The 20841-nt window shown below is 39.2% G+C and overlaps 1 protein-coding gene across 1 annotated transcript; it reads right to left on the bottom strand.

The window, feature by feature from the left end:
• Positions 1–1399: 1399 nt before the first annotated feature.
• On the bottom strand, positions 1400–11773 carry LOC308410208 (lactase/phlorizin hydrolase-like; the record flags this gene model as incomplete). Its single annotated transcript, XM_080903384.1, has 17 exons — positions 1400–1596; positions 2526–2756; positions 2925–3148; positions 3325–3456; positions 3605–3711; positions 3792–3994; positions 4227–4425; positions 4508–4798; positions 4889–5157; positions 5253–6803; positions 6905–7553; positions 7649–8327; positions 8418–8502; positions 9640–9733; positions 9825–9902; positions 10409–10479; positions 11161–11773. 17 exons carry the CDS (start codon positions 11771–11773, stop codon positions 1400–1402), a joined length of 5673 nt encoding a protein of 1890 aa, XP_080759510.1.
• Between the last annotated feature and the right edge of the window lie 9068 nt (positions 11774–20841).

The following is a 20841-nucleotide window of genomic DNA, read 5'->3' as shown; positions in this document are numbered from 1 at the left end:
TATAAACTCAACTCGTCGTGTTTGGAGGAAGAAGAATACTGAGTTGCATCCCAAGAACACCATACCTACTGTGAAGCATGGGGGTGGAAACATCATGCTATGGGGCTGTTTTTCTGCCAAGGGGACAGGACGACTGATCCGTGTTAAGGACAGAATGAATGGGGCCATGTATCGTGAGATTTTGAGCCAAAACCTCCTTCCATCAGTGAGAACTTTGAAGATGAAACGAGGCTGGGTCTTCCAACATGACAATGATCCAAAACACACCGCCCGGGCAACAAAGGAGTGGCTCCGTAAGAAGCATTTGAAAGTCCTGGAGTGGCCTAGCCAGTCTCCAGACCTCAACCCCATAGAAAATCTGTGGCGGGAGTTGAAAGTCCGTGTTGCTCGGCGACAGCCCCAAAACATCACTGCTCTCGAGAAGATCTGCATGGAGGAATGGGCCAAAATACCAGCTACTGTGTGTGCAAACCTGGTAAAGACCTATAGTAAACGTTTGACCTCTGTTATTGCCAACAAAGGTTATGTTACAAAGTATTGAGTTGTATTTTTGTTATTGACCAAATACTTATTTTCCACCCTGATTTACGAATAAATTCTTTACAAATCCTACCATGTGGATTCATGGATTTTTTTTTCACATTCTGTCTCTCACAGTTGAAGTGTACCTCTGGTGCAAATTACTGACCTCTGTCATCATTTTAAGTGGGGGAACTTGCACAATCGGTGGCTGACTAAATACTTTTTTGCCCCACTGTATGTATATATATATATATATATATTATTCTGTAACTCTGAAACTTCTGTCGGTGCTGTGCTTTTTGGAAATCGAATTTCCCAGAGGAACCCACCTGAGGGATTAATAAAGTTCTATCTAATCTAATCTAGACAGCCAGTGACCTCTAGAGGAATTAGGTGATACCTACACTCCATTTTTAAAAAGCTTTCTGAGAACAGAAAGTTGAAGAAACAACATAATATTCTAAATAGCACTTTTTAAACCCATTTTACAGCCATATAGACAAACTAATCCACCCTGGCTGACAAACTGATGATTTTTAACAGAAAATACTTGGCTTTGTTGACTAATACAGCAGGTAATAAGCTTTTGCAGGTCAGTCCTATATGTAGAAGTCTGAAAGTCTGATACTAAACAGCAAATGAAGAAATATTTTACTCAATTAGTCCCAAAACACACAAACATATTTTTACATGTACGCTTACGTGGTATCTCAAACTAAACGGACCACAGATCATTTTTAAAAATGATTTAAAATTGTAGTTTAACCTTGACAGTGACAGCAACATTATAGAAGAGGAAAAGAAATAATTTATATACCTGCAATTAAAATGCATCTGTCAATATGAGGGCTTTAATAATATGTCAAGTTATCTGCAATTAGAATGTTTTTCCACTTTTACAAATCTGATTTTTTGACTTAAAGAAGCAAAATGATGCACAAACAGCTCCAAACATTGCAACAATCAGAAGAGCAAATGTGACATTAAGTCCGGTCTCAGCATTGCGGACAGAGAGCTCCATACCAAGGAACCTCACAGTGGCATTGTTGTCAGTGATTGGTGGTGCAGCTGTTTCTGCAGAAAAGACACAGAAACCAAAGTTTTCGTATTATTTTTTAACATTTGCAGGCAGTAACTGTAAATCAAAGCCCTATTTTACCTGTTGTTAGAATTCCTCCACAGAAATTGCATTAAGGTTTAAATTTATTTGGTGTGGTGTAGCAGGTTTGACTACAACTACAGTTGCTAGCACTCTGCTAGCAACTGAACTGGACCTCTGAATTTTGTTCTCAGTATTCTGAGCACTTTTAATGCTATTATTTACAACAAGGTTTCTTGCATGTCTATACACCTCTAAGTAGCAGGTGTCTGTGAGCTGGTAAGAAAGACACTAACAAAATGAAAACATTAGCTTTCACTATGTCAGAGCATTATTTTTGCACCGTGTCTAATTATCATGCTAATTTTAGCTATTTGTTAGTAAGCTAGTGCTGTAAACTAACACACTTGCAAACATCTTACATCTGTCTAAATGATCTGCATTCATACAATACACAAGCTCAACTCTGCTATAATGCTTAAGCTCAACTTAAAAAATGCTTGTATGCAGGAATAGATATTTAGGACCCCCTCAGTATCCCTGTTCCTTCTGATCATGGAACTGCATATCGTATTGCAGCTGTCCAGTTTAGGTGTCCTAAAAGGCTTGCTTTTGCACTGTGGAAGCACCTTGTTAGGTGGGAATTCCACTTCTCTTAACTTTAATGCATTTTGCAGTTTTTAGCAATGTAACTGTGTCAATGGAGAGCCAGCCTGGCTGGTTAGCATTAGCTGAAAACTTCCCACACAAATATATTGTGTTCTGACTTTAAAGTACCAAGTTGGTAATAGCCATAATGCTGAACTGATACAACTAAACATAGACTTTAAATATTTATGTTTACAGTAGGGTGGCCACGTACTTATCTTTTACGTACTATTTACAATCCATGGTGTCAATTTACCTTCCACAGGATTCAAGCACTCATGTCCTGACGCAGGGTGAGGGAATCCATTGCAGGTTATGATTTTAGAGTAGTCGGAAACAGATTTCTTAGCTACTCGAGAAATATTAGGGTCTGAATGATTCACGTAAAAAAACCCAAATCTCTCTGAAAAGCCTTTAGCCCACTCAAAGTTGTCCATCAGTGACCAAGCTGTGTAGCCACGGATGTCTACACCATCTAGTAAGTAAGCTGGGAAGAGAAAAGAGATAAGTTAACTTTTTTGCACTTAAAATCTAGTTTCTTAATGTTTCCACAAAAGAAAAAAAAAAAACAGCCACATTTTATCTGAGACATATTTATAGCCTTCTTCTCTAACTGTGCTGGTCCTAAATAGATTTAAAGATAAATTTTTCATACCTTTTAACGCCTGGTTGATGTATTTTTCGTAGTAGTGGCTCCTGTGAGTATCATTTAGATCAACAGTGCCCCGCTCTGAGATGCCATTCTCAGTGATAATAATTGGTGGATTTCCATATTCCTCCTTGATAAAATTAAGTATTCTGCGGAATCCAAATGGTGTGACTTTCAGCCAGCCTGAACCTGAATCCAGCCAGGTGAGATCAACAGTTGACCCTGCACCCCTGTGAAGATCAAAAAGGTTAGATTTTTGAGTTTGAGTAAAACAATGAAATAAGTTTCACATTTCAGTAAACGGCCACAGCAGAGAACAAAGTCAGCTGTGCTAAATCTGTTGGTTTCTTTTATTAGAAGAAAAATGAAAGATTACTCTATTAATATTTATCTAACGTTTGCTTACTTGTCTCCATCATAGTGCTGAAGGTTCTTATAGTCCACAGGGAATGTTAGGACAGTGGTGTAATAGTTGAACCCAAAATAATCATAAGTGCCTTTAATTCTTTTAACCTCCTCCGGAGTGAACTCAGGCAGCCTGGAAAATGGAAGTGAAACCAACAGGTTATGTGGTTGTTGAAAAAAGGACCAAACAACAAAAAAAGTGAAAATGTCCTGCTGCTTTTAAAGGTAACTTTATAGCAATTTTTTTTTCCTTTTGGGGCCTAAATGTACTTTTTGAATACCTAGATTCTGACAGACCAGCAGCAAGGCTTCGCTCACGAATGACTGTCTTCATTATGTCATTGTAGTCGCCATTATATACAGGATGGGCAAACCAGCCAATGTAGAACTGCACAAAAAGACACACAAAAGACACTTGAAATAACCACTATGACATATTGCTTTAAAATATAAGAAGAACTGGTGTACCTGAATGGCGCGTATTGCAGCATCATAGTCCTCCTGCTTATAAGGATTTCTGGGTTCAGACCAGTCAGAGTTAATTGTGATGGAGATAATTCCATTCTGTTTGGCCCTGTACTTGTCATTGTAAATATGCCAGGCCTCAGCATGAGCTTTAAGCAGGTTGTGACCAACAACGTAGGGCAGAGTACCTGGTCGGAAACTGATCCCTGGAGACAAACAGACACATTTGCAGCCTCTTTATATTTTTTGTTGTTGAGGGTTTGGTCAAGGATTGCTTTATTGTTTTTACAGAAGACATATTGTTTGATGTTTGAAACAGTACATTTTGTTTTGAACACTTTTGGTGTCCTTATATACAGTTTTGCATGTTCAGTAACAGTACTATTCCTATTTGTTAAATAAAGCAGACAACCAGGAATACTAAAGCATAAAGCTCACCTGGGGCACCTACTCCATAACCATGTCCTATCATGGCTACATTGTAGGGTTCGTTAATAGTTATCCAAAATTTCACTTTGTGGCCAAGTCTGTCAAAGATGAAGTCAGCATAATCTCTGAATTTGGTAACAATAGTGTCATTTTCCCATCCCCCAATATCCTGCAGGGCTTGTGGAAGGTCCCAGTGGTACAGAGTGACCTGAAAGCAAAGGGAAAGGGTTTACTGACGTTATTGAATTTACCAATTCTAGTACAGTTCTTTTAGCTGTAATTATACATACATGAGGCTGAATGTTTGCAGCAATCAGTGCATCCACCAGTCTGTGGTAGTAATTGAGTCCAGCCTCATTAATGTAGTTGGTGGTACCATCAGGAAGGACCCTTGACCATGATATGGAGAATCGATAATGGGTCACCTTGAGTTGCTTTAATATGGCAACATCCTCTTCTACTTTATTGTAACTGTCACAAGCTATGTCCCCATTGTCATCATTGGAGATTCGGAGATGAGTGTGAGCAAACTTGTCCCAAATACTGAGACCTTTTCCATCAGCTCTCCACCCTCCTTCAATCTGAAAGGAATAAGTATAAAACAGTAATTTGAAACGAATGAAAATAGAGTAAGCATTGCAATATATGTGCAGTGGCCTTATCTAGGGTACCTGGTATGATGCTGTGGCAGTACTCCAAATGAAATCATCTTGAAAATGTCCATAAAGTACCTTCTCATCATCTGGCAATGGGAAACCATTATCCTTTATGATGTTATAATAGAAATGAGCTGAGTACTTGGGTGTTCTTGACCGATTTGGGTTACTGAAGTCCACGTGGTGCAGGCCAAATCCAACGTTGTACCCATTAAGCCACTCAAAAGAATCCATTAGAGAGGTTGCAGTGTATCCTTTCACAGTCACACCATCAACTTTATAGGCTGTAATGTAAACAAGCGCACAAAAAAATTAGGTACATTAAAAATACTTATAATGATCGTGCAATGTAGCTAATAAAATCACTTTGACAGTATACCTTTCAGAGCCTCATCAATATAGGCCTTGTAAAAAAACACTCTGGCAGAATCATCCCAAGTTGTCTGTGCTTCTGTAGCAACTCCGTTCTCAGTAATATAAATCTCTGGATCACCATACTCCTCCTTTATCCAGTTGAGGAGTCGCCTCAAGCCCCAGGCCACAACTTTTTGGTTAGGAATGGCTGTAGTTGGTGAATCATTTTCCTCTTCTTCCTTGAAGTCCCAGTCATATTCATAAGACGCAGGGCTAAGCCGAGCTGTAACATGGCTTACAATCTTTGTAGTGTAATGATTTACACAGAATACGTCAGCAGTTCCCTTGATGAAGTTCTTTTCTTCTTCAGTAAAGGAAGGAAGTCTTGACTGTGGAAGACCTTGGATTTCACTTTTGTTCCCAACTTGCCACTTCAGTGCATCAGGATAGTCACCATTCTTAAAAATAGGATGTGCAAACCATCCCAGTTGGAACTGCATCGCCCGGTCAGCAGCCACCACTTCACGGCGAACGCTGACATCTTTAGGTTCAGCCCAATCAGCATTGAGGGCTATGGAGATTAGACCACCCTGAGACTGGCGATACTTGTCATCATATGTATGGTAGGCCTTGGCATGGGCTTTAATGAGGTTGTGTGCAACTATGTATGGTCCATACCCTGGGTCCTTAACATTTGGTGGCATATTTCCAAGTCCATATCCAGACCATGCAATTGTCTGAGGCTGGTTAATGGTTATCCAGAATTTCACTCTGTCACCAAAAGTAGCAAAGCAGAAGTCGCAATAGTCATTAAAAATGTCTATCATCTCTGCACTTTCCCAGCCATTGACCTTTTGCAAAGCTTCAGGAAGGTCCCAGTGGTACAGTGTTACCATGGGTTCGATATTGTACGCTATAAGACCATCAATGAGTCTGTTGTAGTAGTCAACACCTTTCTGGTTGAGGGACTTACGTGTGCCATCAGGAAAGATCCTGGACCAGGACAAAGAGAATCTGTATGACTTCACCCTCAGAGCCCGCAGCATGTAGAGATCTTCATTAAGTTTGTTGTAACTGTCACAGGCTACATTGCCGTTTGCGTTATCAGGAATAGTGTTAGTTGTCTGAGTGAATCTATCCCATATACTAGGACCTTTGCCATCAGCATTCCAGCCACCTTCAATTTGGTAGGCCGAAGAAGAAATTCCCCAACTGAAGCCCTCAGGAAAAGTGCCATAATGGTACATTTTTCTATCAAAGTTTGACTGTGAAGAGAATTTCTCCCAAACTACCTTTGCCTGAGATGGAACTTCTGAGGGTGGTAAAGCAGCTAAACGTCGAGTTAATGGCCTTTCTGCAGCTTTAAACTTCTTACTTTTTTGTGAACTGAAACCGTTTTGCTCGATAATCTCAGCGTACAAATATGCAGATTGCTTTGGGGTCCTTGGTCTGGATCCCACTTCAAAGTTGACATAGTGAAGACCAAATCTTTGGCTGTAGCCTTGGTTTGCCTCAAATCCATCCATGAGTGACTGCACTGTGAATCGCTGCACATCCACTCCATCTGTGAGTGTTGCTACAAAATGAACAAACAAAAACAAAATTAATATTTGAATTATTTTAACTCTCTCTCTAAAAAAAATGTGCCCTCAAATTGGGGAAATCTCCAACACTAACCTTTCAGGGCCTCATTGATGTAACTTTTCATATAGTCCATTCTGCTGGTGTCAGTGAGACTGTCAACACTGTAATCTGTTGGCATCCCATTTCCTGTTATGTATACAGGTAATTTGTTAGCACTCAGGTATTCTGTTGCAATGTAGTTCAGGAGCCTTCTAAGTCCCCAAGGAACAGGATAGATCCAGTCAGAAGCTGTGGAACTCCATGTGGGGTCCACAGTTGCATGGAAGTCACCCACACCGTCAGGACCAGGGGTGCACCCACCATCACTGTTGCTGACCAGCCGAGAAGTATAGTGATTTAAACCAAAAAAGTCAGCAGTACCAAGTATCCTCTTGCTCTCTGTGGGAGTGAAAACTGGGAGCTTTGCTGGTACAGAGTCAGGGCATGCTGTTTTCTTCTGTTCCACCTGATCTTTGAGTATTGCAGGATAATCTCCGTCTACAAATATGGGATGTGCAAACCAGCCCAGCATAAACTGCAGGTAACGGTCTGCAGCTGCTACGTCTTCAGGTTTGGCAGGGTCACTGGGCTCAGCCCAGTCAGAGTTCAAGGCAATGCCCACTTTTCCTCCTTGTGTTTTCCTGTAATTGTCATTATAGACATGCCAGGCCTCGGCATGGGACTTGAGAATATTGTGAGTGACCTGATAATGCAAAATCAAATGTTAAGTACATTAGTGCAATAATTACACTTGTAATAAAGTGATTAATTGTAGTATTCTAATAACATCACTGTCACCTGATAGGAAGATTCCACATAGTCCTTTACTCCTGGGGCATGCACACCAGTACCATACCCGACATGGCTCACTACCCAGGGACTATTGAATGTGTTCCAGATCTTGACTCTGTCTCCAAACCTGGAGAAGCAGAAATCTGCATAGTCTTTGAAGGCCTCTACAATGGAGGCATTGGTCCATCCACCATAATTCTGGAGTGCTTGAGGCAGATCCCAGTGGTACAGAGTGACAATGGGTTGTATGCCAGATGCAACGAGAGCATTTATCAGCTGGTCATAGTATTGAGCTCCTTTTTCTGATTGGCTCTGTCGGTACCCTGTGGGGAAAATACGGGCCCAAGAGATGGAAAACTGGTAGGTGTCGACCTGAAGACCTCGCAGAAGGTAGACATCATAATCTACCTTACGGTAACTGTCGCAAGCTAGGTCAGCTGTCTGATTTGCAAAGGCCAAGCCCTCATGACCAAACCGGTCCCAAATAGTCTCTCCTTTCCCACCTTCTGACCAGCCACCTTCAGTCTTAAAGGATACGCTGGAGGTGGCCCACTGGAAGCCAGAGGGGAATGATTCCTGAAGGAAAAGATCTCGTTCTGCTGTAGTCTGGGACTTAAATTTATCCCACACAGTCTGATAACTGTTTCTTAACCCTGTCATCCTGGTGTGGTGTGAACCTGCATGACTTTCAGAAAATAAAAAGACATAAATATCACACGTGAACTTAAAAAAAAATAGAATAACAATATATGTGAATCAGAAAATGAACTCTTACTTGACAAGAGCATCTTCCATGTCCAGCTTGCCTAACACGTCCTTCATGTCACACCCCACAATATTCAGGCCATTGTCCATCAGGACTGTGTTGTGGTCAAGAAACAGTTAAGTCTTGTCAGTTATAAAACAGTAAGTATAAAGAAATAAAAAATGCATTCCCTTTGGATGGGTTGCTACAGACGTCTGGTGAGAATGTCATGTTAACAACACCTTTAGAAATATATTTACTTAGAAACACACTTGGTAATGTGTTCAGTACTTATTTTACCCACCCTATTTGTACATTTGGCAGCTCAATTGAGGACAAAATGCAGAATTTAATAGTATAGAATGTAATGTTATAATACATTATGTAATATCAGATTAGGATGGTGTATCCTAATAAAATGGGTCATAATATTTGCTTATATTTGCTAATATTTGGGTTACCAAAAGAAATTTTAGTCAACTAAAATCTACAGTGCAAACACTTTCTTCATTTAACCCAATATTCTTGGTACAATGCATCTGTCATAACAGTTATGCAGAAAGCATTGACTGTGGTCCAACATTTTCTATTAGCACTTTACTGGCTCATAATATGATGACATGACACTCATCACTTTCACTTGATAACTCTTCCACTTTTATGAGAGCAGTATTGTCAATTTTTACAGTGTTGACTAATGTTATATTAATGTGTTTTTTCTTCAGTAAATACCAGAGGATTTCTTTATTTGACATAATATTTTTTTTATTTTTCCATGATTACCAGTGTGAGCACTGGTTTCAGTGGCGCTGGTCATTGTTTTGGTGTTAATATCTCTTAACAGTTCCACATATTATACGATATTAACTTCATCTTCTGGTTTAAGTGTAATACACTTCATCTACCTCCAGTCAGACGCAAAAGTTTGTATGGCAAATCACTGTCATATTTATGAAAGCTCATGGGGCTAGGAAACCTCACTGTCCACTTTTAGTCACCGGTGCTAGTTTCAGTCAGTATGCAAATGTACTCTTTATAAGGTTGGGGAAACCTGCATGCAGTTAAGACTGAAGAAGTCACTTGGATGAGTGATGAAACGTTACTCCAACTGAAAACTCTACATCCAGATGAACAGAATTAACTTTTTGAGATTATATGCTATATATCTGTAAATACAAATTTAGTTGTATAGCTCTTCATATTCATTGGTAATTTAATGGAAAATAACAGCATAAAATATAATTGTATTTACCATTTAAAAAATTTCCAAGAACCTGATAATTACTCTGGGAACAGTCATGAGCAGTCATCTTGTACAGCAGGATAGGCAAGTTCCCAATGGACATCTACAGTGTTACAGAATATGCAGATGCAGCAGTTTAACAGTAATGCAAAATCTGAAAAGCTAGGAATTTTTTCATCATGTGTTTACTCTACCTGTATCCTCCTTAGCTCGTTTTCAAAATTTGAGGAGATAACACAGTTATATTCAATGTGCACCGACAAGAAATCCATCTATTAAAAATAGAAGATACACAACGGCATACCATTACACTCAAGCCAGCCACCCCCCACTTTCTTTATGCGCTGTTGCTTGAGTCTTCATGCAGGCTGAGCAGTGTTTCATACAGTGATCGAACAACTGTGATCAGGCTCATGGTTTAGGCTCAAGAAAAATCTGATGAGCAGAATGTGGGCATATGACAACAAGGTGAAAGGGTGTGTGATGGAGAAAGATCACTTGGAATTTAATCGGGCTGTTGGGTTGGGTTGCTGATCCAAGCTGTGTATGATTATCTTATCTAGGCAAGCTAATCTCCAATTCAAGGGTAAAGGTGATTCTCCCTGTACCCTCAAAAAGCTTCGCATATTTCTAATAGCTCTGGGCAAATAAGCATGTCTCATTGTTATTTTCAGATTGATTTTCTTTTCAATTTTAACAATAAAGGGACTTGGTCTTAATTAAAGCTTAAGGTATACATAATGTTTACATACATAATGAAATAGAGTATTTAACTTACTGCTGTTGAATCTTTAATGTGGGAGAGGGAAGTCATATCTGTTGCTCTCAACCCAACTGACAGACGTCTTCCTGTAAATGTAGAAGCATTTAAATCTTTTTTTAATATTTATTTTAATATAAAATGTCTGCTGTAAAAATGGCTTGTTGGGTCAAACTGTACAGTGACATACATACAAGATTATTTTAGTGAATTCAATTGCTGCTGAGATAATCATGACGGTAATATGTCTGATAAATAATGTTTTGAAGGCTTTCAGTATCAGTTGGCCATAAAGTATTTTTAACAGGTGGTATTTTTAACAGTATTTTAACTTCTTAAGACATACAGAAAATCTGATGTGTTGTGTAATATTACAAAAACGCCTAAAATACACATCTATGTGTTTATTTTATGACACCAAAATGTAACTTCTTGACATATATGAGAACTGGAAAACAGCAAATATGACATTTAATGGTCATTTATTTTTGTTTGTTTTATTTACCTTTTGATAGTAGTTTCCAATCAAACTTGATTTTTAAAATGCTTATTTTTTTTAGCAGTTTTCTCAAAATACTGATTTTGTGTTTTTAAAGGTGAAATTAAAAACTCCTTTTGTAAAAGCCTTTGCATCTGATTTCTCAGCAACATTTTTAAAATAGCTTATTTTAAGGAATGTTTTGGAGAAATTTCTCAAGATTTCTTACTTCTGATTTTTACTCTATTTGCTTAGTATCTCATCTTAATTGTCTCTTTTTCTTCTAACTCACCTTTTTCAGGAAAGCGCTGATGGTACATCTGGTAAATGTTCTTGTTTAGTTGAAGGAAGTTCTGCAGAAAACTGGGAGCATGTGCAGGCTGCCCGTCATGCCAAACACCATCCAGTGTCAACCATGAGTGTGCAAGTGGTGCAAACTCTTGGAAGGCAAACTCTGCATACTGCTGAAACATCTGTGCCAGCTCCTGGCTCTCCCAGCCTCCATACCTTGATTGCAGAGACTCTGGAACTGTCCATCCATGAAGGATGACCAGAGGCTGAAGACCTGCTTCCAGCAGCTGTTTCAGCAGGGTCTGGTAACATCTAACCACAGCCTGCTGGGGCTGGCTGGGGTGGCCTGTAGGAAGAAGTTGAGCCCATGACAGCGGTACTTTGAAGTGGGTCACCCCTCTGCTCTGCAGGTACTCAAAGTACTGCTTAGAGCCAGGAGGAACGGGATGACTGCAGTCAAAGGCATCATTTATGTTTCTGTCTGAGCTTCTGACCACCTGCTTTGTCAGAGGCCCTGCAAGAAGCATGAAGTCCACCCTTCCATTCACCTCACTGCTCTGACAACCACGGAGACAAAAAACGTACAGACAAAAGACCCACAACAACTTCTTCATTGTGGCTCAAAAGAAAGGAACGAAGTGAAAATATTCACTGATTGCAGAGTTCTTTAAGGCAACTTTTGTTCCTTCTTATTGCATAATTACCCAATCAAGATCGGTATCTTGTGTAATTATTACAAGTGAACATGTTTATTGTAGCTGTGAAATATGGTCAGAAAGACTCTGGACTCAATCTACTGATAATTGAATCCCTATCTTGCAGTGATCTGAAAAGTCTCGAATTTGCAGCTGCAATATACCTTTTAAAATGTATAATTTTTATATCAGTGTGAGTTACAGTATATCAGTTAAAAGGAAAAACCAGATAATTAGCAGAAAACAAGCATGAGAAGATATTTTAGTCAGTTAGTTCTGCAGTTCAAAAGACCAAGGGGAGTGAATTAAAACTGAGTATTTTTCTCACCAGCTTAATTTCTATGTAGATGAACTGGAGTATCAGCTACAGCTGTCAAAACAAAATATCCATCATAAACCACTATCAGCTTCTTGATACTCAACCTCCTGACTTGCATAAACAAGGCTATTAAAATCTCCCGAACTTTCAAGGTACAATGATAAGTAATGGTTATACAGCCAAAACTGTATTGCTCCGTAATACAGGCACGTGCAGAGGGGGGGGCTAGAGGGGCTTGAGCACCCGCCCCTTTCCTGATGGGTGCCCAAAGTGCCCTTTTGTTGAGGCAACTTTTTTAAAAAAAAAATTTACTTTTTATTTTTATTTTTTTTTATGTGTGTGTGCGTGCGTGCGGAGTCCTGTCTGTGCCCCTCAACAATAATATTTAACTAGTCTATTAATCACAGTTTTGCTAAATAAAAGGATCTGGCTTGCATCAGTCACATGATCACATTTAACCAATGACCGCCCTTGACGGCAGAACGCGCTGGTTACGAGCCGGGAACGAGCTCACAAAGAGCACGCGCATTTTTAGCGGTCCGGAGCTGTAGGAGAAACACAAGTTAACTCAGAGACACAGACTGATGCGACAAACCCAGTAAGTAGGTGTACAGCGCACACTGTAGTGTGTAGCACACAGGAGTATTAGCTTATTACGTACACGTTGGTAAGCTGTCTTGTGGCAACTGACGAACTGAAACAAACTAGCGTGCTGTGTGTGCAACAGCGCGACAAACATACCTGTCCTTTTATTAACTGCACAGGTAGTGCTGGTCATAGCTGCTGGCTACCTGGCTGTCATGGGTCTGTAGCTCTGTCACCGTTTTAGGGAACATATTTAGTTTTAAAGTATTTAGAAACATATTTAGTTTTAAAGTAAGTTTCCGGGCTTTTCCTGCCTTTCTGGAGGGATTATATTTCACTAAAAAACGATCTAATATGCATGACCACATAATTATGCATTATTATAATTATAATATATTAAAAAAGAACATACATTATATTTTAAAGAACATACATTAAGAAGCAGATTATATTAGATTTATATTTTAAATAAGACAAAATTTGGATTTTACAGCAGTAAAATGATTGTATTTCTACAGTTTAAAAATGTAATAACCCCTGCACAGAGTGGATAGTGAAACAAATGGAATCATCATAAATACATTATTTCATATTTATTACTTCCCCCTCCTCATTGCTTTATTATTGTAGCTCTAGTAATAAATAATAATGTAAGGATTCTGGATGAGCACCATGATGCCCATAGTATATACAGCAGGGCTCGCAAAATTTCAAAATCCCTGGTAGCCCTTCGGGCAGGGACGCTTCAGTTTTTGGTAGCCCAAAATAAATTTAAGTAGCCCAAATAAAAAAGAGAGCAATTTTTTGATTGATGTTTTGTTTCCTGTTTTGTTTCCATTACAATATTATACATTAAAGTATAATATTGTAATGGAAACAAAACATTAATCAAAAAATTATTGAAACACAAATTACAACATTGTATAAAAATTACAATCATCAACTCAAATATTTGGTTCTAATTGAACAGAAATTTCTATGAACTTGTAAGAACTGTAGAACATGAATCAGTCTGTGTCAGATCCTGAATATGAAATTTCCACTGAAGTCACGGGTAAGAGGCAAGTGGAACCAAGATCGAGGCCATTTGCTTTTTGAAGTTTGCAAAGACTGCTAAATTTTGCCAGAGGTAGTTCACTCTTTGCAACATAGTAGCTGTTCTAAACAGATTTTTCAGGTTTATTTTTAGTATGTTATTTGCAATTGGTGTTTGTTCTGGGAAAGATATTGCAGACTGAGCAATAATGCATTTCTTGCATTTCTCATGGGCTCTAATGGGGGCCTTTCTTAAAATGACTGGTCCCAGTAACAAAGGCGCTTGTCGACTCAGAAATCGAGGGAAAACCAACAACACACCCGGCAGAACATTAGGCCTATGTTATTTGCACGGGTGCACATAAGTGGTCCGCATGTGCGCATTCCCTGTCAAAATAAAAGACGCGCACCAGATAAGAAGTTTATATGGACGTTTGCGTCCATATAAAAGGCACTGTTTTTGTCCGCTAGAGTGGGATTTTCACGGCACATTCTGCATCACATCTCTGTGTGTTCATCATTTGTTTGAAGCCAGCTCACCTCCTGCAACCAGTTTTCCGAGAATACACGCTTCTTTTGTGGTTCTGACTCCTGACATTTCTTTGGAGGTAGAGGAACACCAAAGTAATTGCTTAAAGGAGCTTCTTCGACATCTTTAAGAGTTCTAAACAAATGTCTGTCCTCCTCCAGAAAATCTTATGTAAGCAAACAAGCGTTGCAACTTCTTATCTTGTGCACGTTTTTTATTTTGACAGCGATTGCGCACCTGCGGACCACTTATGTGCAGCCCTGGTTATTTAGCTCGTCATATTGCAGCCACAGAAATTCTTTTGTCCATGAAACCATAAAGCTGCACTTTCTTTTTGCCTTATAGTCTGATTTGTCATAACTTTTCCGTTTTGCGGTAAGCTTTTCTTTGGCTGTCACTTCTTCACCCTGACCTGTCTTATTTGGCTCAGCAGAACTGAAATATATATCCTGCTGCTTTTACACACGCACTCACATAAGCTCAGCGATTCTCTGCGCGATCAACCTCTCACATGTTTAAGCTGCGGGAGATTTCACTTGTCATGTTTGCATAGTAAGCTAACGATTAATAAGACGATGTCAGAGGAATTGGTGCGCAAATTATCATCACTCACCAATCAGTGCTGTCGCTCTCTATACACAGTTCACGCGATTGCAAAGTGAAAGCAAAAAAACAAGCGCAAATTCAAACGCGATTTCAATATGTCACATATTGACAGTGGCTCACCGATGCCAATGACATAATTACCCAGCTACATTTCCTAAAGAATGCAAAAGCATTGACATACTTTTCCTTTCTACGATAGCCCGACGGGCAGGGCAGAGAAAGATTTTGGTAGCCCGACTGGAAAAATCGCTAGCCCCGGGACGTCGGGCTAGCGATTTTGCGAGCCCTGTACAGTATTCTGAAGAAGGTCTAAAATGTCATTGTGTGTGCGTGCATGTGTGTGTTTTATTTAGATAGATTTAAAAAAAAAAATATTACTCATGATATAACATTGTCCAGACATGCCTGGTAAGGACATGAGGAGGAAACAGTAGGAGCTGTGTGAGGCTACTAAAGGCAGTGCTATAACATTTTTCTGTCATCATTTTATTATAGATTAAGTGCTGGAGTTGTTAGGTGTGGATAATTAGATTATATTTATTGCAATAGCAAGTTGTGCCTTGTTCTCAGATAGACAGCAAGTGGAGAGTGATATATGAAATGATGGGATGGAAGGAAGAAGAGAAGCAAAGAGTGATTCACAGGCAGAGCCTAAATTATTTCTCACAGTTTTTTGTTGCCTTATGGTTCCAAGCGCTGTCACCAATCTTTGCATTTTGTTATTATCTCATGACACTTGTTTAATCAGCTACCATCTCTCCTATGAACTTTTTAATGTCTACAGTCTCAGATCAACACAGCCCTGCCCTTCCTATATTAGATTCTTGATGAATGTGTGTTGTTGTTATTCAGCCTGGTTCAATGTGCCCCTTTTTAACTTTGAGCACCCGCCCCTTTAAACGTCTCTGCACGGCCCTGCCGTAATATGTGCTATGTTATGAAGCGCAGTATTTAGAACCCGAATACAGACAGACAATATAAACCAACAAATCAAACTGAAAGTTGAAACTGACAATAGGAGAGACCTAACTTCAAGCAGTGGTGGTGGTGGTGGGGGGGGGGGGGGGGGGGGGGGGGGGGGGGGACCTGAATGCCCTCAAGTTGACTGCATTGGCAAAATTTAAATGGGCCAAATCTAAATGGAGAGGAGTTGTGTTTCTGGGGGTATTAACAGCAAAGTCACACCCTGCATGTTTTCATAGAAAAATAATTCAGTTTTCACTGAAAACTATATTAGGAGGTAAAGTTACTTTGGTAGGCTTTCTTTTGTCTTAGTTTCTTGTCCAGAACACATTTATTAGATGTACAGTATTTATGACAGTATTTATGACAGTGCTAACTGCTTATCACAGGTCCCAAAGGTCACTTACCCACTAAGGTGGGCAAGTGAAGAAGTGAAAATAGAGTGTGCTGTACTTTAACATGAGACTGAAAAGCAAAGTTAATGACTGCATGTGGTATTAGTCATAATGAATGTCATTAAAATCACATTCATCTGTAACCAGCAACTGCTGGTGACTCCACTGCAACAAAACGTAAATAGATATGGCAATTCCTAATGCAAAAGTTACTGTATTACACTGCTTCATTCATTTACAGCTCCTGTTCATCTGTATTATTTTTTAAATGCAATATCTCAGTGAACTGGGAAATTTGGAGATCAATTTGGAATTAGAAACAGTATTCTCAGTTTGTTTGGATAAACAGTCCTTGAAATGGTTTAAGTACTATCTTTCTATTAGAACCTGAGTTTAAAGTCAAGTCCACTCACCAGTAATATACCAAAGGTGTTCCTCAGGGATCTATTTTTGGACCTCTTTTATGTATGTTTTTCCAAGTTTACAGTATTTTTAATGTAATGTAAACAGTCTGTGTGTGATTCAATTCGGCAATCACACACACGCACATAAAAGGACCCAGCCTACAGTTCATATTCAGACCCTTCATGATCATAAAATTGAAACTGTTGATTGTTATAAATACTTTAGACTCTGGCTGGATGATAGACTCCTTTTAAAAACAATATGGAATGCCTTTCAAGAAAATTAAAGACAAAGATCAGATTTTTACATCTAAATCTTACTTCTCATTCACACGTTGTTGCATCTAATTCACAATTTTGACTACATTGATTATGGTGATATATTTTATATGCATGCTTCTACATCCACTTTGAAGTAGATTTAGTGTATCACAGTGCATCATGATTGATCACAGATGATTCTTTTTTTACTCGCCCATGCATCTTGTTTGACAGAGGGATTGTGCTGCTCAGCAATAGAGCGCAACATTTTATGATATTTATTTACAGTTCTGTACTGCATAGGACTGTACCTCTTCTTCACAGTGAACTTGGAAAAAACAGGTTTAAATACTTTGGTTCCTATAACAAGCCACAAAAAAATAACTACTCTTGCATGTGTTTTTTTTTCTTAATTTGTGATCATCTTTAATATGTTGTTTTATATTATATTTATAATTATTTTTTTACACAGGTCTCAGTCTTATTGAGACTACCTTCGTACATCATATTGATAATAATTCCAGTACTGTTCTGAACTGCTGCAAAATCCTACCTGTTACTAATTTCAGAGTTCATTAAAATCTTTTTAAGTGTGTTGTGCCTCTCAGTGTTTTGCACAAACAACTGTGACATTTTCTTTGATTAGACCCTGATGTGCCTTCTAAACCCCATTTCAAATTTTGCAGGATTTCCTTTACATAACAGTCTGGTTGTGGTTTCATGCAACAGAAGGTGAATGATGGATTTATTCACTTTATAACTCTTGCATAATAGCTCCTCATCGTGGCTAGCTGCTGCAATAACTAAAGTTGTGATACATTTTAAAACATGAACATGAGCAAAACAAATGAACAAACTGAAGGCACAGATGTTTATTATTGACTGCATTTTACTTACTTTTTACTTCATATTACTGAGCATATTTATGTCAGTGGGTTGGTGTGTTGTGAAAGATTCATTATAATTAAAAGTTATTGCTTTTATTTTTCTTTTAACTACCTTCAATAATTACCATCTTTTGACAATAATGTTTGGCTTTAAGATCACCTTTGGTTTTAAAATTGTTTACTTTGGATCTACAGACCTACCAAGGCCTGGCTGTGTGGCAAGCAGAGGTTGGACCCAAACACAGGACTCCAGAGGTGCTGAGAACTACTAACTAAAAGTACCAAACAATAAACTCTTGGTGTGGTAAGTAAGAGGCAAAACATGAAGCACACAGCATGGGGAGAAACATGACGGGAGGACATCAAGACTGACGACATGATGAAGAACATAAATACACAAGGTTGAAAATGATGTGCTGGGAGTCCACTGTTCTCGCCGGCTCTAGTGAGCCTCGTCCTCCCGGTCAGTGATTGAACTGGTGGGGTAACAGACATCTCCGAAAATGTCAGAGCACTTTTACAAATATGAGTAATTAACAAGGGCCGGACAATTATGACCAGAAACACTAAAGTAGGGGCGGTGGGGATATGTGGTGTCTTGATAAACAGAGCAGATATTTGAAGTTTACTCAGCTACATTCTCACTTGAAAATATCTTAAAAGTTTTTTTTGTGACCTAGAAACAGTAATATTTCAAACTTTTTAGCCACTATCCTCCACCATTGCCACGTTTGAGTTTGGACAAAATGCATTCTGGGATATTTGGCTGCACGAAGTCCATGCTCGATAAAATAGGAGGAGCAAGAACACATTTGGCTTGATGCGTATTCTGAATTGGAACATTACTTTGTCTGTGACTGATGACGTATCACAAGTCCATGAGAATGCAAGTACACACAAGTACGCATATTGAGAATGGCCATTGTCACTGAAAGCTCCGTGTCAACTAATGAGAGAGAAGCCTATGAGGCAAGCTGCCAGTGCCTCAGCTTTTACTGTTCTGAGATCAGCCAGGACCTGCAGTTCATTTTGAAACATGGCTAGCATTAGCAAGTAAATGCACATAAGTGATTGAGCATCGTAACAGATGTCTTTCCTCTTGCTAACCACCTTGGCCAGTATGTGTGATACACAGAAGATGGTGTTTGAAAAAGTTATCAGTAACTGCTTTAGTGCATTAGCATTAGCAAGGAATTAGCAAGGAAAGCTGAAATGATGAAGATGGAGACAGACAGCAGCTCTGACCATGTCCATCAAACAGGCAAGTTGAGCAGGTGCAGTCTCAGCAGCACTTTTAGATTAGCATCTATGAGAATGTCTGAATGGAATACATTTAACTAGCTGTTTTGTCAACACTCCACCTTCAGTTTTCATTCATATTTTAATTCTCTCTATAGATATTGATCGTTAACCTTATCATACCTCCCACCTACCTAGAGGTCATCACAGAAGAGCCACTACAAAAATATGTTTTATAGAATATGATGTTGAACATTAAAAAGCATCAAAAGTATTTAAAATCGGCTCAGTCTTAAACATGTGTAGCAATGGCATTGATTCATTTAACACTGATGGGGAACATGTTTTGAAGAATAATTATTTTAATTTTGATACTTAATGCACAATTTTCCAGTAATAGTTTGTGGTCTGAAGGGTTTTCGTACAATTGCACTGTTTGTTTTTCCAAAGGAATGGTTTAAAAAAATCCTCCACCACTTATCATTTTAAACTAATAACAAATAATTTTTAGTAATATATGATACTTACTTGTCTATAGTAGTAATTATATTTTACAATTCTTCAGCCAGGAAGGAGGGCAGAAAGATGAAGAGCCCATGTGGAGTGTACAGATGGTGTGTTTTATTTTAATCGTGTTAGATGAATGTAGTGGAGGAAGGGCAATCATCTCTGCTTGCCTTTCTGTAAAAGTCACGTCAGATATACTGGGCATATCATTGCTGACCAATGCAAGTGATGATGGACTTGGAGTAAACTGCATTTTGACTGACAATATAATTTTGTGTCACAGTTAGTTGAAGCTGACTGTGGAGGACCCAAGTGCTGACATGCGAAAAACAAAACTTTATCTTAACAGGAAGCGAGACGTTTATTTAAGGCTGGTTAACAGTAGAAAACAAAAAGGAAAAGGCAAAACTAAACAATAACCTAAACTGGGAGAACTAAGCCAAAACATAAAAAAATCTGAAAGATGAACATGGAAACCTGGCATGGAAAAACCTGGAACGTGAAGACTTGGCATGAGCAAAGGAAGATCTTCATGGCAGACAAGGAACAAATGAAACCTTAGAGGCTAAATACACACAAGAGGTAATCAGGGGAAGTGCAAACACATGGGGAAACAGCTGATACGAATGAAAATAATGACGACACAGGGGAAGTAAAACTACAGGGAGTGCAGAATTATTAGGCAAGTTGTATTTTTGAGGAATAATCTTATTATTGAACAACAATCATGTTCTCAATGAACCCAAAAAACTCATTAATATCAAAGCTGAATGTTTTTGGAAGTAGTTTTTAGTTTGTTTTTAGTTTTAGCTATTTTAGGGGGATATCTGTGTGTGCAGGTGACTATTACTGTGCATAATTATTAGGCAACTTAACAAAAAACAAATATATACCCATCCATCCATCCATCTTCATCCGCTTTGTCCGGGGCCGGGTCGCGGGGGCAGCAGCCTAAGCAAAGAGGCCCAGACCTCCCTCTCCCCAGCCACCTCCTCCAGCTTATCCGGGGGAATACCAAGGCGTTCCCAGGCCAGCCGAGAGATATAATCTCTCCAGCGTGTCCTGGGTCTGCCCCGGGGCCTCCTCCCGGTGGGACATGCCTGGAACACCTCACCCAGGAGGCGCCCAGGGGGCATCCTTGTCAGATGCCCGAACCACCTCAGCTGGCTCCTTTCGATGTGGAGCAGCAGCTGCTCTACTCTGAGCCCCTCCCAGATGGCCGAACTTCTCACCCTATCTCTAAGGGAGAGGCCAGCC

This window comes from Rhamphochromis sp. 'chilingali', assembly GCF_963969265.1.
Source record: "Rhamphochromis sp. 'chilingali' genome assembly, chromosome: 14".
Classification (NCBI taxonomy): Eukaryota; Metazoa; Chordata; class Actinopteri; order Cichliformes; family Cichlidae; genus Rhamphochromis; species Rhamphochromis sp. 'chilingali'.
The sequence above is the reverse complement of the archived record's forward strand: the minus strand, read 5'-3'. Positions and strand labels throughout refer to the sequence as shown.